Source organism: Cherax quadricarinatus, chromosome 13 (genome assembly GCF_038502225.1).
Source record: "Cherax quadricarinatus isolate ZL_2023a chromosome 13, ASM3850222v1, whole genome shotgun sequence".
Classification (NCBI taxonomy): Eukaryota; Metazoa; Arthropoda; class Malacostraca; order Decapoda; family Parastacidae; genus Cherax; species Cherax quadricarinatus.
Genome location: NC_091304.1, coordinates 16713472 through 16726467, shown reverse-complemented (window position 1 = coordinate 16726467; position 12996 = coordinate 16713472). Strand labels below are relative to the sequence as shown.

The 12996-nt window shown below is 41.4% G+C and overlaps 1 protein-coding gene across 5 annotated transcripts in view; it reads left to right on the top strand.

Annotated features, from left to right (window-relative positions):
• ND-B18 (NADH dehydrogenase (ubiquinone) B18 subunit) overlaps nucleotides 1–3375 on the top strand; it is a 12069-nt gene extending 8694 nt beyond the window's left edge. Inside the window, exons 3-4 of one of the 5 annotated variants that reach the window (XR_008407036.2) lie at nucleotides 254–401; nucleotides 1850–3375. Coding sequence is in view for 1 of the 5 variants with exons in the window: in XM_053776581.2 (XP_053632556.2) it covers nucleotides 254–347 (94 nt within the window). In the remaining 4 variants the exon portion in view is untranslated. Of the gene's footprint in view, nucleotides 1–253; nucleotides 757–1114; nucleotides 1202–1834 lie in introns of those variants that run through there. The other 4 variants (XR_008407037.2, XR_011391936.1, XR_011391935.1 and 1 more) reach the window with 4 other exon arrangements.
• The last annotated feature ends 9621 nt before the right edge of the window (nucleotides 3376–12996 follow it).

Sequence of the window (12996 nt, the reverse complement as noted above, 5' to 3'; positions counted from 1 at the left end):
CTTGTAGGCTTTGAAGAACTGTCAGCTTTTCTACTTTTGTGTTTTAGGGCCTTAATTATGCAAAATTAAAAGATATTTTTGGGCCACAGTAAACCATGGATAACTGAAACCACAGTTACCAAATCAGTGGATACAGGTCTTCTACTGTATTTAGTATATGTATTTTACTGATAAAAGCAGTAATGTGAAAAATTTAGTAGAAAATTAGTTGATGCAGGATTCCTTTTAATGAAAATATATTTTTCTATCTCAGTTATGTGTTGAGACTGAAAGAGCATGAGCGTGAGCGCCGTCTTCTGGAGCGAGCCAAGAGGAAGGCAGAACGAGCTGCAAGAGCCGCACATTGACCACTTGACTTATGTGCTGATTTCTGCTGCTTGCACATACTGTGAGAGACTTGTGTAAGGCTCTATCTTATGATGATAGTTTATTCAGTTTGTAAACATTTCTTCAAGTTGTGCCCTTTGGTGAGGTTTTATCAACTTCTAGGAAAATAAGTTATACTGATGGGCTATTGCAGACATACCATAGCAAATTTTGCATATTTTCAAAGAGGTTTCTAAATGTATCATCCAGTAGCAAGAGCTAATATTCATTTGTAACATGATTTTACATTAACTGATATATCAAAATATGAGGAAATATCCTGAGTGTAAGATTTGTCTTATAATTCATAATTACTTAACAAATGACAAAACACTTGATGGCTGAACTTTTTGGCAATGTAAATATTAAACATATTAATATAAATGTAAATAGTTGTATTTTTTAATTTGCCTACATAAAGGTTTTATCAATTACTATATTGTACTTTGTGCTTTTGATTTTAGAAGATAATTAAGTGCAAAAGTTAGACTCTCTTTTGCTAATAAATGAAATTTTAAGTACATTATGTAGGAATTATTTTTCATAAACCATATTCTCTCTGAAAGCCTTAGTTATGCTATATTTTTGCTCATGGCAAGCATAGTGGATATATAAGAGCATTAGTGTTGTGTTTTGCTTGGATAGATATTTCTAATTCAGGCTAATGTACTTCCTCAGTATATGGGTCTTTACATTTGCAAAATTTGTTTATGTGCCCAGTTGATTTTATAGCTGATCCTGTTTTCAGCAGGTTGGGCTCAAGGATCTGCACTTTGTGTATGCCATTTCATTCAATTGTGAAAAATACAGTACTACAGTGCAAGATGGCCACAAAGTCTTGTTTTTTTCTTTTTAACGATTAATTGACCCATACTTTTTAGGGAAGTGATGATTATAAGGTATACTGAAAATGCTGCTATTGCAGTTCATTTTACAACTTCTAGTGAGAACTCTGTCATTATGCATCATTCATGTTGGTGCATCAGCACCAACATGAAGGATGTTAGAAAAGGACTTTATTCTGTAAGATGATCTAACGATGAAAACCAAACGCATGAGGATCTGATATGACATGACCACCTCAAAACTCAGACTTGGCTACATGTGATAGTTTAGCATCCCACTCTGGGCCTTGATTTTCCAAGTACTGTTAATAAATGCTGAAAACTTAACGAAACATTGAGAATGCTTTATAGTATTTAGTCTTCAAGGTGTTATGAAATATCCAAGAGATCATGAACAAGGATCAGTGTTATGATAGCGTAGCTATCATAACACTGGTACAGTGGTAATAAAGTATTTACGTTTCAGTTGGTTACAGTCCTCATGAATTGTTCATACAGATGTGAATTCATTCACAAAAAATATTAATGTTGTTTATATGTGGTTTTGAATTGTGTAATACAATAGCTGTCTCCTGCCTATGCTGAGTGACCCAAACAAAACACATTCACCAACATTCATTCAGTCTTTGTCTTTCCAGAAGAGTGATGACATCACAGTCTGATTACTCCTCTGATTGCAGCATCCCCACCTCTCCATAGTACAGGCATTGCCTTTCTCACCTCCAGGGCTCAAGTACAGCAGCTGGTTTCCTTGAATCTCTTCATAAATGTTACCCTGCTCACACTCCAGCAGCACACCCATTAGTTAGTTTATCTTGATTATGCAGCCCATAAATTCTTCATCTCCATTCTTCTCTCATCTTATTGATATTAGATTATGGTGACCAGCTGTATTCTGCAGCCTTTCCTACAACTCTTTCTAAACTTGATCCCATTCATCATTGAGGGTGAGCTTGTCTAGGTGCTTTTTATTCCTCCCAGCTTTGCAAGATCAGTATGATGCCCATTGTCTATATTATTTTGTCTGCTCTCACGACTTTACCTTTATGATTCTTCTGTATATAGGATGATAACAGATGTTAGAAGTCCAGTGTTTGATCACCGTCTCTTTTTACTAAATCCCTTTTCTTCCCATATTCACTCTTTTATTCCCTTCATTTACCCCCCTCTTTATGTCCATCCAGCATCTAAATTTTCTCTTCCTCTTGGGAAGTTCCAAAATACATGTCTCTTCTTTCCCACTTGTGTGCACAAAAGTTCAACTGCCTAAAATTGCTTCTCACTGCCTTTATCTTTATCTTCCAGTCTCATTCACATGTCATTGCAATTTAAACCGGTGGTTCTAATTCCTTTGAAGGTGTTGGGTTTGCAGCAGTTGGTTTTCCAGACAGAGTTATACAAGGTTATTTATTCAATTATATGACCCATGCATTCCATTCTTAGACTGTTTTATTGTAATCTCTAGAGACCTTCACAACTGTTGGCAACAGTGATGGTCTGAGTTAATTCATAAAAGTTACATTCTATCAAACCTTGCTTACGCTTTGGTCTTCTTATCGCTGTTGTGTCTGGGAGACTATGCTCTTCTGCCTTCATATTGGACACTCGCATCTCTCTCATGGGTATCTCATGCAGAAGCATCCAGCGTCACTCTGTGAGACTTGTTGAGTTCCATTTTCAGTCTGCCATATCCTGACATACTGTCCTTTCTCCCATCAACCACAAAATTTACCTCCGGCGTCATCACCACTCTTAACATCCTTACTCTATCTTCCCTCCTTTCTGACAGCTCCAGCTTTGACTTTTTGTCAGTAACATTTTTATTACACTGACTTTGATTATATAACTCTGGCATACTCTTCACTCTCGCCGGTCTTTGATCAGGCACATTACACCTTTAGCACATCCGACCCTGCAGTGCTGTATGACCCTGGTGGGTTTAATGCTTAGTTATGATTGTAAAAATAATATAACCCATGTAGGTTTAGCGCTTCATATGGGTCACCCTGCCTCGGTGGGAAGCGGCCAATGTGCTGACAAAAAAAAAATGATTATAATGTATTTCCTCTCCCATGAGGACCCCTCTACCATGTGGGGTCATGTGACCCACACTGGTTCAATAGATTATTGTGATCATAATGTAATAATAACTTTGTTATGAACAGTCTTTGTTCAGTGCATACACCTAATTTCTGGTTGACTAAGCTAAATTTCTTGTGCTAGTCTGAAAGAGTGCTTGAAAAGAATAAAGAAAGAAGTGGTACAAATAATTCACAATACACTTTACAGGGAAATACTTAACATACATAAAAAATATAACGCACAACTCAAGTCAGCACAGATTTAGAGGAGGAAGATTATGCCTGTCACAGTTATTAGATGATCATGACACAGCTACTGAAGTTTGGGAAGAACACCAAAATGCAGATGTCATCTACCTGGATCTTAGGGAAAGCATTTCATAAATGGACAATGGAGTGATAACCTATAAAATGAAGTCAGTAAATGTAAAAGGAAAATTGAGATGGGTTTTTACATTTCCAACAATACAGACTGGTAATAAACAGTACGAGTTTAGTCATGAAAGTATAAGGTTCAAAAGTCAGAGACCATCCTGACACCTCATGAGCATCAAGGTAGGTTCCATGATCCTCCTGAGTGGCTCTTGATCCAAGGATATGAGCTTGTATTCCTGGATCGAACATGATTGCCTCCCATTCCTAAGCTGTTATATAGCCCCTATGGATTTAGGGCTTTCCTCCTGCATGTAATAACACTATTGTTCATACCTGAAGCAGATAAATAAAAATACTAACCAGAACCTTATGTTATGCTTTGCAGATGATACTAAATTACATATGAAAGTTGGCTCAGTATTAGAAAAATTACATGCAGATCAATAAATATTTCCGTTTGGCAAATGAAAATAACATGTTGCTCGCTGGTTGAAAATTTAAAATGCTTACGTATGGAAAAGGGTGATCTATGACCCCCATGGGCTTAGTGCTACCCCTAAATATAGCAAATATGGGAAGGCGGAAGAATTCAAAATGAGCACAGTGTACAGAATGCAGGCAGACCATCTCACAGAAAGTAGGGAACAAGTGAGAGATTTAGGAACAATTATCTCCTGCATACATACTGGACACCCATCTCACTCGCGTGGCATCTCAAGGAGAAACTCTCAGTGCCACTCTTGTGAAAATTGTCGTCTTCAAGGGGGGGGGGGGGCTCCATGACGTGGCAATGAGGCTTTTGGTCTGAAGAATTGGATCTTTTGGTCTTCCTCCAACTGAGCCTAAATACTAGTCCACATTCCTCCCTTCCCTACCCTATCCTTCCCATCCTTCCTTTCCCCTTCCCTCCTCTCTCCTTCCTTGTTGGAAAGGGTGTTGTCTGTCCCATTCCTTTGAGGTCCTTGGTTGTGGTGGTGTTTGCCATGAAATATGAATCATCTAGGGATGTCCCAATCCCCTTCCGGAGTCCTGGAGGGCAGTTTAGGATGTCTTTTGGGTGACAGGTATACCCCTGGAGGCTGCCTGTCAGTTCCAGGAGGTGGTGACTGAAGGAGATATGCCTTGTGGTGGGCTTCTGCCCACCCTCCATTTTGTCCGCTGAGGTGGCTCAGTGGATGTGAGGTTGCTATCCTGGATCACCCACCAATTTACTGGCATGAAGGGTAGGGTATGGCATGGGTTCCGTGCCCCATCTGCACTACGGACCACAATGAGGGCCCTCTTGGGCATGGGGGGAATATACAGTCCCTTTCATTCCTTGTAGGAGCTACCTCTCCACGTACCTTGTTTTTCCTTGTTTAAAAAAAAAAAAAACATGGAGTTCAATGCCATGAAATTCCTCCTGGACCCCATTCTTCTGTGGCACCCTCTCATGACCTTGCCTCATTATTAGACCATTCTTTGGACCTTTCTCACACTTCGGTACCTTCTGCAGGTAACATTTCATTACCTGCCTTGGGTACCGTGGTTCTGCCTGACTTTCGATATGTCTGACCTCCACACATCTTTGACCACGTTTCCTGCTTCTCCCACTACAATGCAATGATTTTCAGATTGCGCACCCATCTCAGGAAGACCACCTCTGGTCCCGCACCTGAATGACCATGACCATTAATGGATGACAGTCTTGGTTACCTCTCACTCTTCCCAGAAAAGATACACAATGGACTAAGTTTTGAAGTTTCACTCTACAGCTGACTTCCCCCACTGACTATCTGATCATAGTATCAGCAAGACATTCCTATGCCATGTTGGTCAAAATATTTCGTTACATGCTTTTAAGAGTGGTGAATTGTCATGGTACGAAATGCTGGCCAGGCTCACAATCTTTCCCTTCTTACCTCCATTGACAACATTCTGGTCATGATTCATAAATACATCTCTCAATTCTTGCAGTGGTAATGTAGTTCTTGCACATACTATTGGTCATTATGATTTCTGAACATGTGAGGGCGGAAACGCTTTCCCTGCAGTATAGCTTAGTTAACTTTTGACTGCTGTAAACTTCCTTCCGTTGTATATTGCGGGACACCGTTTACAGGTACAGGAATTGTTTCCTACATCACAATGTACAAATTGCTGGCTCTTCGGCCACTCAGCATTAGCACACCCTATTCTGCAGCGCTGTATGACCCTTGTGGGTTTAGTGCTTAGTTTTGATTATAATATTCTGTGAAAATTGTCAGGTTCCATTGTCATTTCACCATCTCTTAACAAACTGTTCTGTATCAGTGGGCACATAGAATTTACCACTGGCATCATCACCGCCCTAACGTACTTACTTTATCTGACCTCCCTGACAGCCCCACCTTTGATAGACTCCCCTGACTATATCAGCAACTACTTTGTTACACCAACTTTGATTATATTTTCCCTTTAGCACTCCCCACTACTCTTACTGACTCTGCCTCTTGAATATGCCTAACCGTCACGGGTCTCTGATCTTTGCATATTTCATCTTTTGCGCATCCGTATAGTACAGTGGACCCCCGCATAACGATCACCTCCAAATGCGACCAATTATGTAAGTGTATTTATGTAAGTGCGTTTGTACGTGTATGTTTGGGGGTCTGAAATTGACTAATCTACTTCACAATATTCCTTATGGGAAAAAATTCGGTCAGTACTGGCACCTGAACATACTACTGGAATGAAAAAAGTTCGTTAACCGGGGGTCCACTGTATATGTAAGTGGAAAATACTTAAGGACCTGGTTCCCAATTTGCTTACTGCCATAAGTGAAAGAAAGATCTAAGAGAGAGTACAACTCTCGAAACGAGTCACAGGTACATGAATACTAACCAGATTGTGATTACATGGGTCGAGTCTCAAGTCCTGGCCCTCCCTCCCTCCTGGCTGTGTGAGCCCTGTCTTACCTATTCTTAAAGTGATGCATGGGTACTGCCTCTACCACTTTGCTGTCTATGCCTCTCAAGGGAGGTTCCTTGATGCTGGTGAGGGGCTCTTGATCTAGGGAATTGGATCTGTTTACCTGGAGAGTTCCTGGAGAGAGTTCTGGGGGTCAACGCCCCCGTGGCCCGGTCTGTGACCAGGCCTCATGGTGGATCAGAGCCTGATCAACCAGGCTGTTACTGCTGGCTGCACGCAATCGAACGTACGAGCCACAGCCCGGCTGGTCAGGTACCGACTTTAGGTGCTTGTCCAGTGCCAGCTTGAAGACTGCCAGGGGTCTGTTGGTAATCCCCCTTATGTATGCTGGGAGGCAGTTGAACAGTCTCGGGCCCCTGACACTTAATGTATGGTCTCTTAACGTGCTAGTGACACCCCTGCTTTTCATTGGGGTGATGTTGCATCGTCTGCCAAGTCTTTTGCTTTCGTAGTGAGTGATTTTCGTGTGCAAGTTCGGTACTAGTCCCTCTAGGATTTTCCAGGTGTATATAATCATGTATCTCTCCCTCCTGCGTTCCAGGGAGTACAGGTTTAGGAACATCAAGCGCTCCCAGTAATTGAGGTGTTTTATCTCCGTTATGCGCGCCGTGAAGGTTCTATGTACATTTTCTAGGTCAGGAATTTCACCTGCCTTGAAAGGTGCTGTTAGTGTGCAGCAATATTCCAGCCTAGATAGAACAAGTGACCTGAAGAGTGTCATCATGGGCTTGGCCTCCCTAGTTTTGAAGGTTCTCATTATCCATCCTGTCATTTTTCTAGCAGATGCGATTGATACAATGTTATGGTCCTTGAAGGTGAGATCCTCCGACATGATCACTCCCAGGTCTTTGACGTTAGTGTTTCGCTCTATTTTGTGGCCAGAATTTGTTTTGTACTCTGATGAAGATTTAATTTCCTCATGTTTACCATATCTGAGTAATTGAAATTTCTCATCGTTGAACTTCATATTGTTTTCTGCAGCCCACTGAAAGATTCGGTTGATGTCCGCCTGGAGCCTTGCAGTGTCTGCAATGGAAGACACTGTCATGCAGATTCGGGTGTCATCTGCAAAGGAAGACACGGTGCTGTGGCTGACATCCTTGTCTACGTCGGATATGGACACGGGGGTCGTCCCACTGTTACTAAAAACAACAGACATAGCCCCACTCCACAAAGTTGGCAGTAAAGCAACAGCAAAGAACTACAGACCGATAGCACTAACATCCCATATCATAAAAATCTTTGAAAGGGTCCTAAGAAGCAAGATCACCACCCATCTAGAAACCCATCAGTTACACAACCCAGGGCAACATGGGTTTAGAACAGGTCGCTCCTGTCTGTCTCAACTATTGGATCACTACGACAAGGTCCTAGATGCACTAGAAGACAAAAAGAATGCAGATGTAATATATACAGACTTTGCAAAAGCCTTCGACAAGTGTGACCATGGCGTAATAGCGCACAAAATGCGTGCTAAAGGAATAACAGGAAAAGTCGGTCGATGGATCTATAATTTCCTCACTAACAGAACACAGAGAGTAGTAGTCAACAGAGTAAAGTCCGAGGCAGCTACGGTGAAAAGCTCTGTTCCACAAGGCACAGTACTCGCTCCCATCTTGTTCCTCATCCTCATATCTGACATAGACAAGGATGTCAGCCACAGCACCGTGTCTTCCTTTGCAGATGACACCCGAATCTGCATGACAGTGTCTTCCATTGCAGACACTGCAAGGCTCCAGGCGGACATCAACCAAATCTTTCAGTGGGCTGCAGAAAACAATATGAAGTTCAACGATGAGAAATTTCAATTACTCAGATATGGTAAACACGAGGAAATTAAATCTTCATCAGAGTACAAAACAAATTCTGGCCACAAAATAGAGCGAAACACCAACGTCAAAGACCTGGGAGTGATCATGTCGGAGGATCTCACCTTCAAGGACCATAACATTGTATCAATCGCATCTGCTAGAAAAATGACAGGATGGATAATGAGAACCTTCAAAACTAGGGATGCCAAGCCCATGATGACACTCTTCAGGTCACTTGTTCTATCTAGGCTGGAATATTGCTGCACACTAACAGCACCTTTCAAGGCAGGTGAAATTGCTGACCTAGAAAATGTACAGAGAACCTTCACGGCGCGCATAACGGAGATAAAACACCTCAATTACTGGGAGCGCTTGAGGTTCCTAAACCTGTATTCCCTGGAACGCAGGCGGGAGAGATACATGATTATATACACCTGGAAAATCCTAGAGGGACTAGTACCGAACTTGCACACGAAAATCACTCACTACGAAAGCAAAAGACTTGGCAGACGATGCAACATCCCCCCAATGAAAAGCAGGGGTGTCACTAGCACGTTAAGAGACCATACAATAAGTGTCAGGGGCCCGAGACTGTTCAACTGCCTCCCAGCATACATAAGGGGGATTACCAACAGACCCCTGGCAGTCTTCAAGCTGGCACTGGACAAGCACCTAAAGTCGGTTCCTGACCAGCCGGGCTGTGGCTCGTACGTTGGTTTGCGTGCAGCCAGCAGTAACAGCCTGGTTGATCAGGCTCTGATCCACCAGGAGGCCTGGTCACAGACCGGGCCGCGGGGGCGTTGACCCCCGGAACTCTCTCCAGGTAAACTCCAGGTAAACAATAAGGTCAACGACATCATAAAGAGAACCCTTGCTACAGCTGGATGCCCAGCCGAGAGGGAGCCCCGATCACTAGCAGCCAACAATACCCACAACCCAGCAAACCGCCCCGACGGGATCACCATCTATCCTTGGAAGAATGGCAAGCTCTTAGCATGGGACTATACCTGTGTGTCCACACTGGCTGACACCTATATCCATCACAGTGTCGGGCGACAGGGAGGAGCTGCTGACCACAGGGAGGAGTACAAGATCAGCAAGTACAGGGACATAAGCCAACAGTATCAATTTGTCCCAGTGGGATCAGAGACCTTGGGATCATGGGGAAAAAATGCCTCACGTTTCGTTAAAGAATTGGGTTCCAGACTCATCGACACCACCAGGGACCCAAGGGCAGCCACTTTCATGTTCCAGCGCCTCAGCATGGCCATCCAGAGTGGAAATGCTTGCTGTATACTTGTCTTGCATCCAGCTTCAAGGAGCTGGAGAAGACTCATAATCTTTGATACATTGTACCAATGTAGTCATGTTTGTGTTTTCTGTAAATGTATTCCGTTTATTAATAAATGTTCATATATAATATAAAATATATAGGGGGTGGTAGGAGAAGAAAATATTCAAACAGCTCCGGGGAGAACCTTGAATTTTCCCCTGAGGTACGTTTATTGTCTTCTCTGAGGATGAGGGTCCCCATTCCAGCTAGAGGTGGTACTTCCCTATATATATATATATATATATATATATATATATATATATATATATATATATATATATATATATATATATATATATATATATATATATATATATATAGGTAGTAGGTTGGTAGACAGCAACCACCCAGGGAGGTACTACCGTCCTGCCAAGTGAGTGTAAAACGAAAGCCTGTAATTGTTTTACATGATGGTAGGATTGCTGGTGTCTTTTGTCTGTCTCATAAATATGCAAGATTACAGGTATGTCTTGCTACTTCTACTTACACTTAGGTCACACTACACATACATGTACACATTTATTTATACACACTCATCTGAGTTTTCTTTGATTTTATCTTAATAGTTCTTGGTCTTATTACTTTTCCTTTTATATCCATGGGGAAGTGGAATAAGAATCTTTCCTCCGTAAGCCATGCGTGTTGTAAAAGTCAACTAAAATGCCGGGAACAATGGGCTAGTAACCCCTTTTCCTGTAAAGATTACTAAAAAGAATAAGAAGAAGAAAATTGTCAAAGTGGGAAGTCTGAATGTGCGTGGATGTTGTGCAGATGATAAGAAAGAGATGATTGTGGATGTTATGAATGAGAAGAAGCTGGATGTCCTGGCTTTAAGTGAAACAAAGCTGAAGGGGGTGGGAGAGTTTCAGTGGAGAGGAATAAATGGGATTAGGTCAGGGGTTTCAAATAGAGTTAGAGCTAAAGAAGGAGTAGCAATAATGTTGAAGGATAAGCTATGGCAGGAAAAGAGGGACTATAAATGTATTAATTCAAGGATTATGTGGAGTAAAATAAAGATTGGATGTGAAAAGTGGGTTATAATAAGCGTGTATGCACCTGGAGAAGAGAGAAGTGTAGAGGAGAGAGAGAGATTTTGGGAAATGTTGAGTGAATGCGTGGGGAGTTTTGAATCAAGTGTGAGAGTAATGGTGGTTGGGGATTTCAATGCTAAAGTGGGTAAAAATGTTATGGAGGGAGTAGTAGGTAAATTTGGGGTGCCAGGGGTAAATGTAAATGGGGAGCCTTTAATTGAGCTATGTGTAGAAAGAGATTTGGTAATAAGTAATACATATTTTATGAAAAAGAGGATAAATAAATATACAAGGTATGATGTAGCACGTAATGAAAGTAGTTTATTAGATTATGTATTGGTGGATAAAAGGTTGATGGGTAGGCTCCAGGATGTACATGTTTATAGAGGGGCAACTGATATATCGGATCATTATTTAGTTGTAGCTACAGTTAGAGTAAGAGGTAGATGGGAAAAGAGGAAGGTGGCAACAACAAGTAAGAGGGAGGTGAAAGTGTATAAACTAAGGGAGGAGGAAGTTCGGGTGAGATATAAGCGACTATTGGCAGAAAGGTGGGCTAGTGCAAAGATGAGTAGTGGGGGGGTTGAAGAGGGTTGGAATAGTTTTAAAAATGCAGTATTAGAATGTGGGGCAGAAGTTTGTGGTTATAGGAGGGTGGGGGCAGGAGGAAAGAGGAGTGATTGGTGGAATGATGAAGTAAAGGGTGTGATAAAAGAGAAAAAGGTAGCTTATGAGAGGTTTTTACAAAGCAGAAGTGTTATAAGAAGAGCAGAGTATATGGAGAGTAAAAGAAAGGTAAAGAGAGTGGTGAGAGAGTGCAAAAGGAGAGCAGATGATAGAGTGGGAGAGGCACTGTCAAGAAATTTTAATGAAAATAAGAAAAAAATTTGGAGTGAGTTAAACAAGTTAAGAAAGCCTAGGGAAAGTATGGATTTGTCAGTTAAAAACAGAGTAGGGGAGTTAGTAGATGGGGAGATGGAGGTATTAGGTAGATGGCGAGAATATTTTGAGGAACTTTTAAATGTTAAGGAAGAAACAGAGGCAGTAATTTCATGCACTGGTCAGGGAGGTATACCATCTTTTAGGAGTGAAGAAGAGCAGAATGTAAGTGTGGGGGAGGTACGTGAGGCATTACGTAGAATGAAAGGGGGTAAAGCAGCTGGAACTGATGGGATCATGACAGAAATGTTAAAAGCAGGGGGGGATATAGTGTTGGAGTGGTTGGTACTTTTGTTTAATAAATGTATGAAAGAGGGGAAGGTACCTAGGGATTGGCGGAGAGCATGTATAGTCCCTTTATATAAAGGGAAAGGGGACAAAAGAGACTGTAAAAATTATAGAGGAATAAGTTTACTGAGTATACCAGGAAAAGTGTACGGTAGGGTTATAATTGAAAGAATTAGAGGTAAGACAGAATGTAGGATTGCGGATGAGCAAGGAGGTTTCAGAGTGGGTAGGGGATGTGTAGATCAAGTGTTTACATTGAAGCATATATGTGAACAGTATTTAGATAAAGGTAGGGAAGTTTTTATTGCATTTATGGATTTAGAAAAGGCATATGATAGAGTGGATAGAGGAGCAATGTGGCAGATGTTGCAAGTATATGGAATAGGTGGTAAGTTATTAAATGCTGTAAAGAGTTTTTATGAGGATAGTGAGGCTCAGGTTAGGGTGTGTAGAAGAGAGGGAGACTACTTCCCGGTAAAAGTAGGTCTTAGACAGGGATGTGTAATGTCACCATGGTTGTTTAATATATTTATAGATGGGGTTGTAAAGGAAGTAAATGCTAGGGTGTTCGGGAGAGGGGTGGGATTAAATTTTGGGGAATCAAATTCAAAATGGGAATTGACACAGTTACTTTTTGCTGATGATACTGTGCTTATGGGAGATTCTAAAGAAAAATTGCAAAGGTTAGTGGATGAGTTTGGGAATGTGTGTAAAGGTAGAAAGTTGAAAGTGAACATAGAAAAGAGTAAGGTGATGAGGGTGTCAAATGATTTAGATAAAGAAAAATTGGATATCAAATTGGGGAGGAGGAGTATGGAAGAAGTGAATGTTTTCAGATACTTGGGAGTTGACGTGTCGGCGGATGGATTTATGAAGGATGAGGTTAATCATAGAATTGATGAGGGAAAAAAGGTGAGTGGTGCGTTGAGGTATATGTGGAGTCAAAAAACGTTATCTATGGAGGCAAAGAAGGGAATG